Source organism: Zeugodacus cucurbitae, chromosome 2 (genome assembly GCF_028554725.1).
Source record: "Zeugodacus cucurbitae isolate PBARC_wt_2022May chromosome 2, idZeuCucr1.2, whole genome shotgun sequence".
Taxonomy (NCBI): domain Eukaryota; kingdom Metazoa; phylum Arthropoda; class Insecta; order Diptera; family Tephritidae; genus Zeugodacus; species Zeugodacus cucurbitae.
This window is the reverse complement of record NC_071667.1, coordinates 10300353-10320298: the sequence shown is the minus strand read 5'-3', so window position 1 is coordinate 10320298 and position 19946 is coordinate 10300353. Positions and strand designations below refer to the sequence as shown.

Genomic DNA, 19946 nt, shown 5'->3' with positions numbered 1-19946 from the left:
AGAAATTACACGAGAACAAAAACTAAAAATATGGAATTTAAAAATTTAAAATATTGTTAACCAGGGAGCTTATTTCTTCGGACAATTGTATGGTTCCCATCTGTAGAGCGTGAATAATATTTAACATTTTAGAGTTCCGCAGAAATCTTGCTACAAAAGGTAATAAAGTAAAAGGCGCTTTGTTATTAAAATTCTTTAACAGAGAGAACTAACTCGTATGTTTGTATTTAATGGCTGTTTGGGTTTAGTGGCTACTTCATTGGCAGTTGCAACATACTGCTAAGTTGCCTTTTGTTGTCTTACTAAATCCACAAATCAATCGAAATCAGTTAGAATAAATCATTTCATTACAATTATAGTGGAAACTGATTGAGAGTGACAAATCTTCGAAGCTTTTTACGTATGTTTCCAATAACCCCAAACTGCAGTTACATATAGTACGGACCAACTATATACTATGCGATGCATAAGAAAAGATACAGTTACATATATTGTTGTTGAACTAATTCGTTTTATTTTCGTTATTAATTTATAAATCAATTTTTTTAGTGCGTTTTAATGCGTAAAACTAATTGAATTGCACTCTTTTTGGTAAATACTTTATAATAATAGTTTTTTATGCGCAATGATACCGATGATGTATAAAAATGAATAATCCCTACATAATGGCACAATATACATACTTGTACAGTGAATGATATTTCATATAAATGCATTAAATAAATAGCTTGATATTTTCACATTATTTCGTTAGTACAATTTTTAGCTGGAGTTTGATATTCTTTCATTTGAATGATATTTCAGTTGTTAAGTTTTTTTTTTTTTTAATTTTGTTTACGTTCATATGTATGTATGTATATAAATAGCATACAACTGCAAGTGTGTTTCGTTTGCATATTTTCCAGTGACATATTGCCTTCAGATGCTATTGTAATTAATTATTATTTATTTAATTTTATGGTTCTATGTTATGTTATTTGTTCTTGTTTTGGCTTGTTTATGCTGTCATAATTTTTATTTTTGTCAAAGTTGTCTGTTAGCGTTTTCACAAGCAAATATAATTCAATAAACGATAACAATCTCAATTTGTTATTGTCTTATATAAATATTTTGACTAATTACAAAATAAAATGTTCTAAATTTTAAAATTTGGCCAAAAATCAAATATAACGTCACGGTATTTACAAAAAACAATTCCAAGTGTACTATTTTTTATAAAAAAAATTTTAATTTTTTATTTTTTATTTTTATTTTTAACATGACAAATAAGTTCTTTATGGTAAATGCTTTTTCTGGGTTGGTGAATATGTACGGAAACCGTTTACATTACAGTTTGCGTTTGATATTTTAACTTTAAATTAGTAACTCCTCTACTTAATGGTAAATATTTTGTATTAACTAAAATCAAAGTAGGAATTCTAAAAGTTACGATTTTTTTGCATATAATTAAAATAAACAAAAATACTTTTCGCTCGTCTAAAGTTACATACTAAGCTTATAATTAGGATCTAAACTAATTTTGGCTTAGCGTATTTCCTTAGAGTTAACAGTAAAACCATATGACTATTAATAAACATGCCAATCGTTAATTTCTAATATTAATAATAACTAGCAACTAATTGTGACACTCAATCCGAAACTTAAATTTTCTAACAAAAACTCTGAAATATATTTACAATAGCAACACACAAATATTAAAACTGTTTACAAACAAATCAGCGGGTTTTAAACCAGCAAATAATACCAGCTTCAAAAATATATAGACTTCTAAACTTTTCTAAGAGTTACAACTATGTTTACGTTTAAAGTTACGCTTAAATCTAAATAAAGTCCATTTTGCAATTATGCAGCAAATATAGCCAGACATATCTATAGCTTGCATAACTTTGCTTTGTTTTTTTTTCTTTCAACCCACAGCGTATGCCAGTATTGAGGCTCAATGATCGGTGCTTAATGTGTCATCGATGTTGCTGTCCCAATTGAATTCGGTTACACCCTGTTTGTAGTAGATGTTGCCCAAGTTGGCAAAGCGCTTTTCAAAATCGTTGTCTTTTGCTTTTAGTCGCTCAAATCTGCAAAAAGGTAGGATAATCAACATGTTATAGTAAATTTCAATTCATGGGTTGAGTTTCTTTAATTAACATAGCTTTGGATGGTAAATCTGTAAATTCTGTGCCATAATATATTTAATTGGGCTTTTCACTCTTTTTGTGATGTTTTTCATATAACGGTTCTCGGTTTTGAAACTAATTCTGATTTTCGCATCTTTAAATTAAATTCATTTAGATGAAATGGTAGTATGACAGTTTTCAAGTTTAGACTTTAAAGTATTAAATGAATTTTCGCAACATTTCAACATAGAGTTGTTTCTGCAAACAGTTCTTTTTTCATTAACAATATATATATATATTCGATAACAACACACCATTCTGACAATTAAAGTTGAAAGATTAGGATTTCCAACTAAAGCTTTGCAATTATTCGAATTCAGTTGGTGTATATAATGCAATTGGCTTACTTCGATGAACCGTACCTTTGGAATAATAAATTCTTTGCAAAGGCATACAGCTCCACATCCAAGCTGTTCAACTCCTCGATGCGTCTCTTTTGATCTGGACGCAAATTATTAACCGCCGTCGCAGATATAGTTGTATTGTGTTGCTCGAATGGTATCGCAAAACGAAGATTGAATGTCTCTTCGAATATATACTGTGAAATCTGTAAAAACAATAAGAAAACAAATTTTGATTAAAGAATAATTCAAATACATTTCCATATGAATATAGGAATTGAGTGGTACCTTTTGATACTCTGTGAGTCCGAAGTACGCCATTGCGGCCAAATTACGTTTGGCGCTCGCCAACATCACACGGTCGCGTTCGTGCGCCGGCATAGCAGTCTTATTGTAACAGCCCACCAACGCCAGATCGGCCAGCATGCGGGTCTGTCGATTGGCCGCCAAATTCGATTCACACGCGGCGAACTCATCCAAATCTACATCCAACCAATCTTTACCCTTGTAGCAGGGTGGCAATTCCGCTGCTGTAGCTTGACGGCCCAGACACCAATGACGTGAACCCTTCCACGTCGCACCGCGCCGCACATGCCGATACTCGGACATATACCGTGAGATGGGCTCACGTAGCAGCGTAATATAGAAATAGCGACGCTTGGCCGTCTCACCCTCGTTCTTGTCCAATTCGATGTCCACACAGCTGGTCAGTTCGGTCCAGTCGGCGTGCAGGCCACACTTCCAGCCCGTTGAGTAGCGTGAGAATAGCCAATTCTCGTTGCGGTGTGGACGGAAGCAATAGCAACGTTTACGCTGACGCTGGCACTCACAGGGTCGCTATAAAGTGTAGATTCAAAAGAAAGCAAAATTAGCAATGTTGGTTGTTTACATTACTTATTTGAATAAAGCATGTATGTAGTTAATTTTATATATGTACATAAATACTTAGAATATGCAAATTTTAAATGCGTAAACATTTCAGTGAAAACATCTCCAATTTGTTGTACTTAAACTTTGGAATTTATTACGGATATTGTTGTCAACTTCGTACGTGAATTGCTCGTGAATTATGGAAATTATTTATAATTCACTGCATCCTGTCAACAGTTCATAACAACGAGACATCGGATTGCATACAAATGACCCCTATGCCTGATTGTCATGTCAGCGTGAAGAAGTCGTTTCAACTTCAAATAACATTCGTATACGCAGCCATATGTACGCTCGGAGATGGGTATTGCGGTAGCCATTACGGAATGTCAAAGTCAAGGTTATTTAATGACAGATAAGTGAAAAAAACAGAGGGTCTACCGACTGAACAGTTAAATAATAACTGATAAAGTTTATGAAACTTTATGTACTCTTGGAAGGAACATGGCAGAAGAACAAACGATATATATAAGAATCCGTAAAAGGACAATATTTTTATATCATGAAGAGAACATAAAACTTTTAATTATACCATCTTTGTCTAAATGTAGAAGGATTCTTTCATTACCGCTTCTATTCAGGTGTCCAAATATTATTGAACATCCTTTCACAGTAAATTTCTGATAAAAAATTCTCTTTTTAGTCCATAGTATCGACAGAAAAAATACTCAGATTTTTCTGTTGGACAAAATCTGGAAACATGGTAACAATAAAGTCGAATATTCGCTTAGTTTTGAGTTATCAAAAAACGAATCTCCGGTGTTGTGACCTTATACATATTTGTAAATCGTATACAATATGTTGGCAACTCTTTTAGGCTTGAAAGGATGAATCTTAACTAAACAGGCTGAAACAAGCTCTCTGAGATTCAAAGCACTCAGAGAACATTAAGAACTATACTATGGTTAGATGAGGTAATCACGATGTTAACCGAATCATCGTTTTAGTGTTCCAACATACTCAATTTATCTTAGTTTAAACAATATTACTTTTTTCTTTCCATTGAGCACACTTCTTCAAACAGGGTTGCATAGGCTTTTGAATCCAGTTATTTTCAATTCCAAATTCGACTTGTTTAAATTGCTGAAATGCGCTTATTCGCTCAATTTGATATTGATTGACGAATATATGAAGAGGATAATTCTTAAAAATGTTAAACAAAAAATTTCAGAGTAGCCATTTCTAAGAAAAGCAAGTATACATATTGTAAAAACTTATTTTTACGTTCCACGAATACATCTCACACACTGCACAAAATGCTTTTGTAGGCTAACTGTTGTATAGCCTATTGCCGAGCTTCGCATTATACGCATGTTCTGCGACATCCTTGTCCAATCTCCGTCATATATGCGTAAACACGTTTCGTTTATTTGATATGAAATTGTAACCAATGTTAAACAATTGCGAACATGTGGCATGGCTTATAAGCTGAAATTGCAATAAGAACCCAATTGCGATTGCAGCAATTGTGCGATATGAATGGGTACAACACATACACTTGTGTATATTTGATTCCTTACGCATAACGTACATTTAGCTCGACGATATTGGCATATTGCCACAAATCATTGATTCGATTTCGCAGGAATATGGTTAAACCAATAAATAAAATGAACTCATTACACTGATTGTTGAGAATATATACATTTATATCTAGTAGGGTGGTTGCAAAGAGAAGATAGAAAAAAGTTATAATTTTTATTTTCTCGGTCTCAGCTGCACTTTATATTTTTTAGTATAAAAGATAATACTTCTAATTGAAAAAAAAAAAATTAAAATTGGCCAGGTTTGTTTAAGATCGACCATTTAGAGCGATAAGACTATATAAACTTTTTCATGATATTTAAAGACCACCCTTATATACTATATATGTATGTAAGTATACACGTAAGCACGTCCACTTGTATAAATTAATGTCAACATGTGCATGTTATTGTTGTGCTGTGTCTGCTCATTTCACTTACCTTTAGATCCAAGTCACGCACCAAATGCCGTCCAAACGATGTGCCTCCGGTTTTTTGTATATGCAGAAACACCATCACATCATGTCCGTCCATGTCGAATTGAAAGTCATCGTTGAGCACATCCTCATAGCTGAGCCCGGCATTGGTGATAATTGCATTTTGCTGTATTGATTTCGCATTAATCGCCGATGTGGATGCCAGCGCCAGGGCCGACCCACCGCCACCGCCCGGCTGATGTAACTGATGCTGTGAGTGGTGTACACCGTAGGCATTGTTTGTCATACCCGACGCCGCTGCAGCGCCCACGGCACCTGGTGGTGGCATTAACGCCTCATTATAGGACAGTATATCCGGTTGTAGCATCATGCCGCGCTTGGAGAGCGCACAGACCTGTTGATATGGAGACAGAGAAAAAAAAATTAATTGCGTCAGAAATCAATGAATACAAAAATTAATAACGAATACAAGGAATTTTGCACATGTTTACTATGATTCTGGTGGCAATTAAGCATTCGCGAGTTTACAATTACCCCGAAATAAATGCATGTGTAAAGCGAATTGAAAAGCAACTCAAATTCAATTAACTCACTCAATCAAATCAGTGATTGGTCTCCTTTCAAATAGCAATCATGCACATTCATGTGGGTCTGTATGTCGATGAAAGGATTCACGGAATGTCAACCTTGCAAATGAAATCACACTCTAAAGCGCGTTCTACCGCCCACACATTTGAAGCACAAATGTGTGTATCATACCATGTGAATGCAAATGCAGTGCCAATAAAATTAATTAAGTCCCTTAATTTTCCGCCTCACCGAAATGTGCAGAGTCATGGGAATGTATGTATGTATGTATTTATGCTCCAATTCAGCAGGTTATGCATAAATGTATGAATTTTGAATTAACATGCTTAATAGTATTGCCTGCTTCTACATATATAGATAAGTATATATGCATATCCATAGGTACGTATTGGTATACAAGTATTGATATAGTCCTGATTTTATGTATACTGTAGCGCCAGCAAAAGCCACCATTCATAAGATGTTAGACACTCATATTCCCACCAAATCGTATCATTATCTCGCATTCTCAAATACGAAACCTTGGCAACGCTTACACTTAATACATACATAACGGGTGATTTTTTTGAGGTTAGGATTTTCATGCATTAGTATTTGACAGATCACGTGGGATTTCAGACATGGTGTCAAAGAAAAAGATGCTCAGTATGCTTTGACATTTCATCATGAATAGACTTACTAACGAGCAACGCTTGCAAATCATTGAATTTTATTACCAAAATCAGTGTTCGGTTCGAAATGTGTTTATCGACAAATTTTGTTCAGCGATGAGGCTCATTTCTGGTTGAATGGCTACGTAAATAAGCAAAATTGCCGCATTTGGGGTGAAGAGCAACCAGAAGCCGTTCAAGAACTGCCCATGCATCCCGAAAAATGCACTGTTTGGTGTGGTTTGTACGCTGGTGGAATCATTGGACCGTATTTTTTCAAAGATGCTGTTGGACGCAACGTTACGGTGAATGGCGATCGCTATCGTTCGATGCTAACAAACTTTTTGTTGCCAAAAATGGAAGAACTGAACTTGGTTGACATGTGGTTTCAACAAGATGGCGCTACATGCCACACAGCTCGCGATTCTATGGCCATTTTGAGGGAAAACTTCGGAGAACAATTCATCTCAAGAAATGGACCCGTAAGTTGGCCACCAAGATCATGCGATTTAACGCCTTTAGACTATTTTTTGTGGGGCTACGTCAAGTCTAAAGTCTACAGAAATAAGCCAGCAACTATTCCAGCTTTGGAAGACAACATTTCCGAAGAAATTCGGGCTATTCCGGCCGAAATGCTCGAAAAAGTTGCCCAAAATTGGACTTTCCGAATGGACCACCTAAGACGCAGCCGCGGTCAACATTTAAATGAAATTATCTTCAAAAAGTAAATGTCATGAACCAATCTAACGTTTCAAATAAAGAACCGATGAGATTTTGCAAATTTTATGCGTTTTTTTTTTTTAAAAGTTATCAAGCTCTTAAAAAATCACCCTTTATGTACGCAGATGAAAAACAATAGCACGATATGCTGGTCATTGAAGCGTAAACTGGTAGATTATCGTATTTAACAAAGAAGAAAGCCTACCTCCAAATCACATTATGAATTCGGGGCAGAAAAAATTCAAAAATCAAATAAATGGCTAGAGCTGTGAATGTTTTATTACTTGCTTATACTATCCACTACACTGATTAACAGTGATTTTGGTGCCAAGTTGCTATAATCCTCAAATAACTTGTGACATAAAAATAATACTGCACACATATATAGTATGGTATGGTAATCGGCCTACTGAACGTACTATTCGCAATACCGTCACCCATCTTGAGACCCAGCATTCTATATTGTATAATATTCGACTGAATATACCACGTCCAGCGTCCGTGGATAGACGGTTATGTAATCCCTTTTCGATTCAGTCCTTTGAGTCATCAAATTGGACTCAACGGATGGACCATCTGAGATGTCAATATTTGAAAGTGATACTCTTTAAAATATGCATGACAAATAAAATGAAATGGATCACCCTTTATACAAATATTTCAGTTCTCCACGAAAAATCTCGAAAATTAGTATTATATAATTCTTCTACACAATCTGGGAAATACGTACTCAAAGTTAGGCATTCTGATCGAGTCAAGGGGCTGACGATTCTGAAAAGTTAAAACAAGTATTCCAATTCGATTTAAGCCCGCTTTCCAGGTGGGTTTGGTGCAAGTTTATGTGTTGCATTATTCTATGTTTGTATATTTCAATAGGATGGGATCATGTGTAGAAGTTCACGCAAGTGAGGAAAGTTTTTGATTGTCACTCACTTGGGAGTGGCCAGAAACGATTCTTCTCCATATGGTTCAAGCAGCTCACGACTTCCGGTTTTAGACCAAGTATCCTCTGGGTAGCCAACAGACATCCGTTTGAAGGCGAGCTATAGTGAGAAGGCGAAGCCCGCTTATGCGGTTGTGCGTAGGGTTTGGGACCCACCACATAAAAACACCCCCCAATGAAAAATCTACGAAAGCCTCGGATGAGACACCCCCCTTTTGATGACGACCCCTGCAAACGTTTTAAGGATAATGATATAAGGGCATGCACCTGGAATGTCCGGACCCTTAATTGGGAAGGTGCCTCTGCCCAGCTGGTTGATGTCCTCATACGACTTAAGGCTGACATCACCGCCATCCAAGAAGTGCGATGGACGGGACAAGGACGGAAGAAGGTGGGTCCTTGTGACATCTACTACAGCGGCCATATAAATGAGCGCAAATTTGGTGTTGGATTTGTGGTGGGAGAGAGACTCCGTCGCAGAGTCCTGGCATTCACCCCGGTGGATGAACGTCTAGCCACAATCCGCATCAAAGCGAGGTTCTTCAACATATCGCTGATTTGCGCCCACGCCCCAACGGAAGAGAAGGACGATGTGACCAAAGATGCTTTCTATGAGCGCCTAGAACGCACCTATGAGCGCTGCCCCCGCCACGATGTAAAAGTCGTGCTTGGTGATTTTAACGCCAGGGTGGGTAAAGAAGTTGTCTTTGGCACAACAGTCGGAAAATTCAGCCTCCATGACGAAACATCGCCAAACGGCCTGAGGCTGATCGACTTCGCTGGGGCCCGAAATATGGTCGTCTGTAGTACCAGATTCCAGCATAAGAAAATACATCAAGCTACTTGGCTGTCTCCTGATCGAAACACGCGGAACCAAATCGATCACGTTGTGATAGACGGAAGACATGTCTCCTGTGTTTTAGACGTGCGTACGCTCCGAGGACCAAATATAGACTCGGACCATTATCTGGTCGCAGCGAAGATACGCACCCGCCTCTGTGCAGCAAAGAACGCCCGTCTACAAACACAAGGAAGGTTCGACGTCGAAAAGCTGCAATCGCAACATACAGCCACGAAATAATCTACTCGACTTGCACTCCTGCTCTCTGAGAGCACTCATCAGCATCTCGGTATAAGGGAACTGTGGAACGGCATCTCAAACTCACTGCGTACCGCTGCAGCCGAAACAATTGGTTTTCGGCAACGACAAAAAACAAGCTGGTACGATGAGGAGTGCCGTCTCGCAGCGGAGAGAAAACAGACTGCCTACCTCGCAACGTTGCAAACGACCACAACACGTGCGGGATGGGATAGATACCGAGAGCTGAAGAGGGAAGCGAGACGCATCTGCAGACAAAAAAAGAAAGAGGCCGAAATGCGTGAGTACGAAGAGCTTGAGAAGCTGGCAGACAGAGGGAATGCTCGAAAATTTTATGAAAAAATGAAGCGACTTAACGAAGGTTTCAAGACCGGAGCATCCTCATGTAGAGACCAAGGTGGTAATCTGGTAACCGATGTCCAGGGCATACTGGGATTATGGAGGGAACACTTCTCCGACCTGCTGAATGGCAGTGAGAGTACAACACCAGGAGATGGCGAACCCGATCCCCAAATCGATGACGATGGAACAGATGTTCCATTACCCGACCATGAAGAAATTCGAATAGCAATTACCCGCTTGAAGAACAACAAAGCAGCGGGGGCCGATAGATTACCGGCAGAACTATTCAAATACGGCGGCGAAGAACTGATAAGGTGCATGCATCAGCTTCTTTGCAGAATATGGTCGGAAGAAAGCATGCCTGACGATTGGAATCTCAGTGTGCTCTGCCCAATCCATAAAAAGGGAGATCCCACAATCTGCGCCAATTACCGTGGGATCAGCCTTCTAAATATCGCATACAAGGTTCTATCGAGCGTACTGTGTGAAAGACTAAAGCCCACCGTCAACAAACTGATTGGACCTTATCAGTGTGGCTTTAGACCTGGAAAATCGACAACTGACCAGATATTCACCATGCGTCAAATCTTGGAAAAGACCCGTGAAAAGAGGATCGACACACACCACCTTTTTGTCGATTTTAAAGCTGCTTTCGACAGCACGAAAAGGAGCTGCCTTTATGCCGCGATGTCTGAATTTGGTATCCCCGCAAAGCTAATACGGCTGTGTAAGTTGACGTTGAGCAACACCAAAAGTTCCGTCATGATTGGGAAGGACCTCTCCGAGCCGTTCGATACCAAACGAGGTTTCAGACAAGGTGACTCACTATCGTGCGACTTCTTTAACCTGATGCTGGAGAAAATTATAAGAGCTGCAGAACTAAACCGAGAAGGTACAATCTTCTACAAGAGTGTACAGCTCCTGGCGTACGCCGATGATATTGATATCATCGGAAGCAACAACCGCGCCGTTTGTTCTGCTTTTTCCCGCATGGATAAGGAGGCGAAGCGAATGGGTCTGGAGGTGAATGAGGACAAGACGAAATATCTCCTGTCATCAAACAAACAGTCGGCGCATTCGCGTCTTGGCTCCCACGTCACTGTTGACAGTCATAACTTCGAGGTCGTAGATAATTTCGTATACCTGGGAACCAGCATCAACAACACGAACAATGTCAGCCTCGAAATCCAGCGCAGAATAACTCTTGCCAACAGGTGCTATTTTGGACTGAGTAGGCAATTGAACAGTAAAGTCCTCTCTCGACGAACCAAAATCAAGCTCTACAAGTCGCTTATCATTCCCGTCCTGCTTTACGGTGCAGAAGCTTGGACGATGTCAACATCAGATGAGACGAAACTAGGAGTTTTCGAGAGGAAAATTTTGCGCAAGATTTATGGTCCTCAGAACATTGGCAACGGCGAATACCGCAGACGATGGAACGATGAGCTGTACGAGTTATACGACGACATTGACATAGTTCAGCGAATAAAAAGACAGCGGCTACGCTGGCTAGGTCATGTTGTCCGAATGGACGAAAACACTCCAGCCCTGAAAGTGTTCGATGCAGTACCCGCCGGAGGAAGCCGAGGAAGGGGAAGGCCTCCACTCCGTTGGAGGGACCAGGTGGAGAGCGACCTGGTTACACTTGGGATCTCCAACTGGCGCCGAACTGCGAAGGAGAGAGAGAGGTGGCGCACTATCGTCGATTCGGCTATAACCGGCTAAACGGTTGCAACGCCAATCACATACATACATATTTCAATATGTGCAATACTGAAACATTGAAAACATTGTAGCACTTTAGCAATTCCTGTCACAGGCTAAGGAGCAACAGGAGAAACAGCGAGCACAAGAGATTGTCACTTGTCAACTCTGACAGTTATTGAGTGATGTGCAATTCTCCACCACGTATGTGCTGTTATCTTTTTTTTTGGAAATCACTTAGTATTGCTCTAAGGAAAATGCTAAGGCAAAGTTTAAGGAAGAAAGTTGGCTTGGAAGTGAAGGTATTGTAAATCTGAGATAATACAGTAAATATATCTACGAGTATACAACTTCCCAGGTTAGTCTTCGAACTCTTTTAAATTATATATATGTATGTATATATACTTTATTCTATATTATATATATTTGAACCGAATGAAAACTTCTCACAAATTGTTGCACAGTGTAATTGTAAAACATGTTCACTTTTATTTTTACTACTGATAAACTAATGTTTATAAATTTCTATGCAAATAAAAAAGTGAAAAATATGACAAAAATGTATGTTTACACCGCGACTGTACTTGTCACCAATTGTGAGATGTCAAATCACAAAGTAATGTCACGAGTACACATCTAGTATCAGTTGATGTCTGCACCATTGAACCCGCACAAAGTGTACGCACTTGGAGATTGCTTTGTCTTTCGCCACACAAGCATCAAGCTCCCTGTGGGTCTCGCACAAAAACAACAACGCTTTGCGAAAGCGCAAGTAATCAGAAAGATAATGGTTAAGTTTAGTTAAAGCTAACAAAAGGAGACACACGAATGTCAGCAAAGTGGAAAGGGGTAATTTGATCTCTAGCTACATGTCTTCAACTTGTCGGTTTTTTGTTTGCTTTGGCTTGTCTGACACAAAATACTACAATTGAGCGAAACAAAAGATGTGAACTAAATAAAATATAAAGTTTAAGTAAAGACATTGTCGTTACTTATCATTTGTTTTTATTGCACAGGAAAATTGTAATCCTCAGTGACATGTACTTTGAATTATATATATACATATATATATATATATTTGACTACTTATTTATGAGAGAATATGAGTATGTGTGTGTTCACTCGAAATAAATTGTCTCGAATTTTTGTGGTTTATTTGCACCACAAATACAATTGGAGAAAACGTAAGTAATTTTCATGCATTTGTATGTTAATAATTCCTTAACACCGCGTGAATAGGATATTCTGACATCGCAACACTGACAAAAATTTAAAAAATCGTATTCTGAAGCCTATAGCGTTTTTAGACAGCCAAATAATTGTTCAATCCTGTGTAAAAAGGAGCTAATTGATCAATTAACTGGCCTCTGCTCGATTAAAACGCTTATTAAGATCAATTTACCATACCAAATAAAAATTTACATTAATTTTTAATTGCATTTTAATCGACTTGAAAATGAAATGCAACTCTGCGACAAAGACCGCAAAGGGGGTATAATTTTGACCAAAATTTTAACAAATATAGTCATAGTTAATTTTTATGATTTGTTGGGAAGGAAATTACTCATTATCGACCTTCTATAATTTTCCCAAAATAAATAAGAATGGTTATATTCAAAATCTTATATATATCACTAGGACCACTATATTTTATCTTTTCGAGGTATATCAACTTTATTTCAAATAATGTCGAGAGTTAATATTTTTAGTTAAAAAATGTTCGTAAAACGACAAATCGAAAAATTAAATATAAATAAATATAGTTTTAATTTTTATTTTCAGGATATTATTTCAACAAACCCTTTAAAATAACGGAAAAACACCAATATTCTGACATCGCAACACTGACAAAAATTTAAAAAATCGTATTCTGAAGCTTATAGCGTTTTTAAACAGCCAAATTAATTGTTCAATCCTGTGTAAAAAGGAGCTAATTGATCAATTAAGCGGCCTCTGCTCGATTAAAACGCTTATTAAGATCAATTTACCATACCAAATAAAAATTTACATTAATTTTTAATTGCATTTTAATCGACTTGAAAATGAAATACAACTCTGCGACAAAGACGAACGATATACGTTTTTGCCTGCGATTGGCTGATTTTTTTTTTTTTTTTTTATCACCTACGGTACATGGCGCTGCTAAAAATATCACTCTGCTGATGAAATTTACCAACTTCTTATGAAAAGCAAAAACAAAAAATGTATAACAGCTGATCGGTTATCGAGTAGGCGGCAGTGTAAAAGGCAAATAAGGGTCTTTGATTGATCAATTAATTTGGCTGTCTAAAAAAGCTATAAAAAGCAAAGCATCTCCATTTAGGGATTATTCTTTACTTAGAGGTTAGAAAATACTCTCTCTCTACAGTACAATCCAAAATGGCGTCAAAATTCGTAGATAAGAATACAATAGTAGCATATTTTTACTAGGCAAAATTTGGCAATTTAATACTAAAAGTGGTTTTTGTTTAATAGCTTGAATTTTCACATTTTGTTTGTTTTTGCGAAACATTCCAGCCGATGGCAACATTTGGAGGCTGAACACTACGATCACATAAATATTAATTTAATTGCTAAAGTTATATTATTTCAGTGCAAGAGTTATGAGTACGCATCACTGCCTAAATTCAAACAATTCTTACTTGCTTTTGTTGCTTTTTGCCTTACTTCACAGTTTACTGCTACTGCTACAAACACATTCATCGCATAATTTATAGCTCGTAATACGATAAGAAATTAGTTTGCTTCTCTGGGTGCACATTTTAATGGGCATGGCAATTTGAGCACAGAGATTAGTGTACGAGAAAGCGAGTAATTTTTGTTATCAAAATTATAATGTTGCGAAATTTCGTGTGTGTAGTAAGTATTACTTAAGTTCGACAAGTAGTTGGTAAAGAAAACTTATATACAAGTACCGTTATGTTAAATTTAATTAATTTCTAAGTTATTCGGCTTCAAAAGCTACAGAGCACCGAATAAGTCAAAGCGGGCAAATAGTTAATAGATCACTAGTTTTTCCTGAGACAAATAGTTAGGGAAATCGGTTTTTATTCATATTCTTCTATAAAAAAACTGTATCCAGCAAAGTTCGCGCCTCATCAATTGGAAGTTTTCAAATTTATTTTTGAAATAAAATAAATCTCTTCAAACTCTTGTATTAACCAACCACAAGATTATTTTCATTATTAAAGATTCAGCTACATAAGAAAATATGTATGCATTTACAACACTTTTGTCTTAAAATTTATAGCTTTCATGAGCTTTTGTCTAAATTTTCCACTTCACTGCGGTTGATAACACAACACTGACTGCATGGCTTTATTGTTATTCAAATTGAGCGGATATATTTGTATGTATGACTTTGTCACGGGTGACGAACTCATTGACAAAATATATACAATAATAGACAATGCATCTTTAATTCATGGCTGATATAATCATACAAGCTTTTGAAGACAATTTTTATATTTTGTTGTTGAACGACAGTCTTTAACCTTCGAAATGTGAAAAGCTGTAAAGCAGCTGATGTACTCCATATAAATAAATTCTCATCGAAGAAAAACTGAATGCAGTATTTTATTTTATTCAAGACCACCTTTTTGATACCAAATCCAAAAGGAACTTTACAGGTATGACTTAAAAGCTCAACTTCTACTCAACTTTGAACTGTAGTATACAAATCTTACTTTTTTATCATTTTTTATCATGCACGGCATTATTGACCTGCGTGTTTTTCGTTTTTTTTGTGTATGCAAATCAAACCATTTTAAATGATGCAAAAGCAATAAGCCATAAAGAAGCGATTTATATGCACAAACCAGAAAAGCTTTATGCAAGAAATATCGAAAACGGCAGGGCTATAGTTCAGCTTAGTGAAGAGTAAGAAAAGAAAAGCTGAAAACTTGTATGAAATTTGGATGAGACATGAGTATTAATGAGAGGCTAGTTTGATAATGCAATGATTTTGAGGAAGACATTCGAGAGCTTATTGATTTATACAACTCATTACATATACTCACACTCATTGCTACGAACAAACTGTTTTAATTAGTCTACTTAAAATAGTATTTATTATTTATTAAAAATGTGCTTCCATATCTAGATATTATTTATCTTAATTGTTGGCATTTTACCACCGCGTTCTTTCTTAACCATTATATGGTTATCACTCAGTCAACCTCATCTCTCACTCATATTTCAATAATATTGCACAGTCGAAAAGAAATAATTTTATTTTTATGAGCACCATATTAATAAAACGTACACAAAAAATGCAGCTTAGTTGAATATATAACATTTATATGTAAATGAAGTGATTTCTATGAATATATAAACGTACTTTATGAATTTATGCGTTATGCGCATTTAAAATATAAATGATTTTATTCATGGAAATGTGAGCTCGCTGCAAACGGGTTTGTTTGTGAGCAATGATTGCCCATTGGAGGTGTAAAATGTAGCCGTCGATTTGATTAGATATGAAAATGAATTCATATTTGAAGGAGTATTGAATAATAATAACAAAAACAATAGGTAATATTTATGGCTACAATGATAAAAATATTTTATGCCAAAATAATTTTCAAATTGTTGGTCATTTTTTTAGTAATTTATTTGAAAAGAGTTGGTGGAAAAATTGCAAAGGAAACAAGTATACTATCGCAATTTGAAAGCCTGAAGGCATTAAAATACACAAACCTACTTACAAGGTCAAAACTGGTTTCGTAAGAATAACCCATAACATATATACAAACCTGACTTTCGTGAAGCACCATAATGTAAACTATGTTAGCTTCAGGACCTTGAAATATATAGACAAACTTAATCTCATATGACTTCCGAAAATGTAAACAAATATGGTTTTGCGTGACCTTTCGAATGTAAACAATCCACTGTCAAAGGTTTCTTTACATTTGAGTGCAGTCCTTTGACAGGGGTTTTTGTTTACATTTTGGCATTTTGGATCGCTTACACTTTATGGATTTATATTTGAACAAGTCACATGAGTCAGGTTTGTCAATATTTTATGAGTTGGAGATCAGGTTTCTTTTTATTTTGAAGGGTCCTGTAAAGTCACTTTAACTGAAAATGTTTGTTCATATATACCTGTATCCTGCAGCAAAGTGTAGTAGACTTGTGGTTGCTTGGCTAACTTGGACTGCAGCCAGAGGAAAATATATAGAAAATGGAAAATGTTGACCACAAAAGGCCATAAGCATATTACTTTGTTATAAATATGAGTATGTATGTATGTGAGTATGAATAACAAAATAACACAAATAAATATTTCACAAAACATTTTGGCAATGGAGCTCTACGAAAAACCAATATGTGGGACGAAGGAGCTTGGCTAGCGGTTTAGAAGCAGGTTACTCTGGGTCATTGAACGACATAAATTCAAGTGTTACGTATTTTCGGATGGAGAACAAAAAATATAAACTAAAATGGTAAACCACAATTGGGCCAAAACAAAATAAAGTGCACTTACATAGCAACTTAAAAGAAATAGAAATTGTCTAAAAAATTTTAAATTTTTGTGTTTTAAAACAAAAAAAAACATTTTAATAAAAAGCAAGTAGTACATATTTATTTCATGGAATATATTATATAATAGTAACCAAGTCTTCACTTCATTCACACCGTTAAATCCAACAAGTCTCGATGAGCACAACAAACTTTGGGCATTCAAGCGAATTGACTGAGTTGGCATACAAAACGGCTTTTTGGCGGGTGGGGGGTGTGCGCATTTTGTGGGTGTTGAAGCGCATGAATTTCAAGGAATGCCCAGAAATGCCACAGCAACGTCTGAAGAATTTAGCGGAAAGATCTGAGCATATCTAGAACGCCGTGAAACGCTTACAAGAAATTAACGAAATGCTTGTGGCATTTAAAGAGGCCATTGTGGCTTACAAGTTGTTGCTTTATTACCTTTGGTTGGAAACCGAGCTGTATGCGCAATTGTCAACAATTTTGGTAGGCTGTAAATTGTGTCTATTTATTAGAGACGAGCACATAAATTACGTATAATTGTCGGTAAAAAAAAAAACAAATTAAAACAGTGGGTATTTTTGTTAGCGAATATATTATTTTTGTGGCAAGAGAAATTTAAATATATTTTAATTAGCATTAATGGTATATGGCTCAGGAAAAATCGGCCGATAAATATAGAATATATAAATCAGTTGAATTAAGCGTAACCTAAAAGGTGACGTTTAATATAGAATTGTATTGAAACTTGGACACGGTGCCACCCAGAGCGCCTAACTTTCTTGAAAAATAACTGTGAATTTTATTAAAATAATGGAACGGCGCTCTTCAATGATCTAAGCCTTTACCAGCAATGTTATTTAGACACCTTATAACTTCATTACTGACTTCATAACATTACAAATTGAACTTTACGATTCGCTGCCGAAATTAGATATCATTTAATCTTCTTCTTCTTCTTCTTGACTGGCGTAGACACAGCTTACGAGGTTATAGCCGAGTCCAAAACAACGCGCCACGCATCTCTCCTTCTGCCAGTTTGGCGCCAATTGGTTATTCCAAGCGAAGCCAGGTCCCTCTCCACCTGGTCCTTCCATCGGAGTGGAGGTCTCCCTCTTCCTCCGCTTCCACCAGCGGGTACTGCATCGAATACTTTCAGAGCTGGTGCACCTTCATCCATTCGAACAACATGTCCTAGCCAGCGTAGCCGCTGTTTTTTTATTCGCTGGACTATGTCTATGTCGTCGAATAACACATACAGCTCATCGTTCCATCGTCTGCGGTATTCGCCGTTGCCAATTCTTAAGGGACCATAAATCTTCCGCAAAACCTTTCTCTCGAAAACTCCTAGTGCCGTCTCATCGGATGTTGACATCGTCCACGCTTCTGCACCGTAAAGTAGGACGGGAATGATGAGAGACTTGTAGAGTTTGGTTTTTGTTCGTCGAGAGAGGACTTTACTTTTCAATTGTCTACTTAGTCCATAGTAGCACCTGTTGGCAAGAGTGATTCTGCGTTGGATTTCCAGGCTGACATTGTTATTGCTGTTAATGCTGGTTCCCAGGTGGACGAAATTATCTACGACTTCAAAGTTATGACTGTCAACAGTGACGTGGGAGCCAAGACGCGAATGCGCCGACTGTTTGTTTGACGACAGGAGATATTTCGTCTTGTCCTCGTTCACCACCAGACCCATACGTTTCGCTTCCTTATCCAGTCTGGAGAAAGCAGAACTAACGGCGCGGGTGTTGTTTCCAATGATATCGATATCATCGGCGTACGCCAGTAGCTGTACACTCTTATAGAAGATTGTACCTTCTCTGTTTAGCTCCGCAGCTCGTATTATTTTCTCCAGCATCAGGTTAAAGAAATCACACGAGAGTTAGTCACCTTGTCTGAAACCTCGTCTGGTATCGAACGGCTCGGAGAGGTCCTTCCCGATCCTGACGGAGCTTTTGGTGTTGCTCAACGTCAGCTTACACAGCCGTATTAGTTTTGCGGGGATACCAAATTCAGACATCGCGGCATAAAGGCAGCTCCTTTTCGTGCTGTCGAAAGCAGCTTTAAAGTCGACAAAGAGATGGTGTGTGTCGATCCTATTTTCACGGGCCTTCTCCAAAATTTGGCGCATGGTGAATATCTGGTCCGTTGTTGATTTTTGAGGTCTAAAGCCACACTGATAAGGTCCAATCAGTTTGTTGACGGTGGGCTTTAGTCTTTCACACAATACGCTCGACAGAACCTTATACGCGATGTTGAGGAAGCTTATCCCACGGTAATTGGCGCAAATTGTGGGGTCTCCCTTTTTGTGTATTGGGCAGAGTACACTGAGATTCCAATCGTCAGGCATGCTTTCTTCCGACCATATTCTGCAAAGAAGCTGATGCAAGCACCTTATCAGCTCTTCGCCGCCGTATTTGAATAGCTCGGCCGGTAATCCATCGGCACCCGCCGCCTTACTGTTCTTCAAGCGGGTAATTGCTATTCGAATTTCTTCACGGTCGGGCAATGGAACATCTGCTCCATCGTCGTCGATTGGGGAATTGGGTTCGCCATCTCCTGGTGTTGTACTTTCACTGCCCTTCAGCAGGCTGGAGAAGTGTTCCCTCCACAAACTCAGTATACTCTGGTCATCAATAACTAGATCACCTCTGGGGGTCCTACAGGAGTGCGCTCCGGTCTTGAAACCTTCAGTTAGTCGCCGGATCTTTTCGTAAAATTTTCGAGCATTACCCCTGTCGGCCAGCTTGTCAAGCTCTTCATACTCACGCATTTCGGCCTCTTTCTTTTTTGTCTGCAAATGCGTCTCGCTTCCCTCTTCAGCTCTCGGTATCTTTCCCATCCCGCTCGTGTTGCGGTCGATCGCAACATTGCGAGGTAGGCAGTCTGTTTTCTCTCCACTGCGAGACGACAATCCTCATCATACCAGCTGTTTTTTTGACTTTTCCGAAAACCAATGGTTTCGGTTGCAGCTGTACGTAAGGAGTTTGATATGCCGTCCCACAGCTCCC

At 37.7% G+C, this 19946-nt stretch overlaps 1 protein-coding gene across 2 annotated transcripts in view; it reads right to left on the bottom strand.

Moving 5' to 3' along the window:
• Nucleotides 1–772: 772 nt before the first annotated feature.
• LOC105212331 (heparan-sulfate 6-O-sulfotransferase 2) overlaps nucleotides 773–19946 on the bottom strand; it is a 77286-nt gene continuing 58112 nt past the window's right edge. Inside the window, exons 3-6 of one of the 2 annotated variants that reach the window (XM_011184230.3) lie at nucleotides 5407–5796; nucleotides 2801–3349; nucleotides 2519–2718; nucleotides 773–2072 (exon numbers count right to left, since the gene is read on the bottom strand). In XM_011184230.3, coding sequence (XP_011182532.2) covers nucleotides 1937–2072; nucleotides 2519–2718; nucleotides 2801–3349; nucleotides 5407–5796 — 1275 coding nt within the window. In that variant the 3' untranslated portion in view covers nucleotides 773–1936. The remainder of the gene's footprint in view (nucleotides 2073–2518; nucleotides 2719–2800; nucleotides 3350–5406; nucleotides 5797–19946) is intronic. The other variant, XM_011184231.3, reaches the window with a different exon arrangement.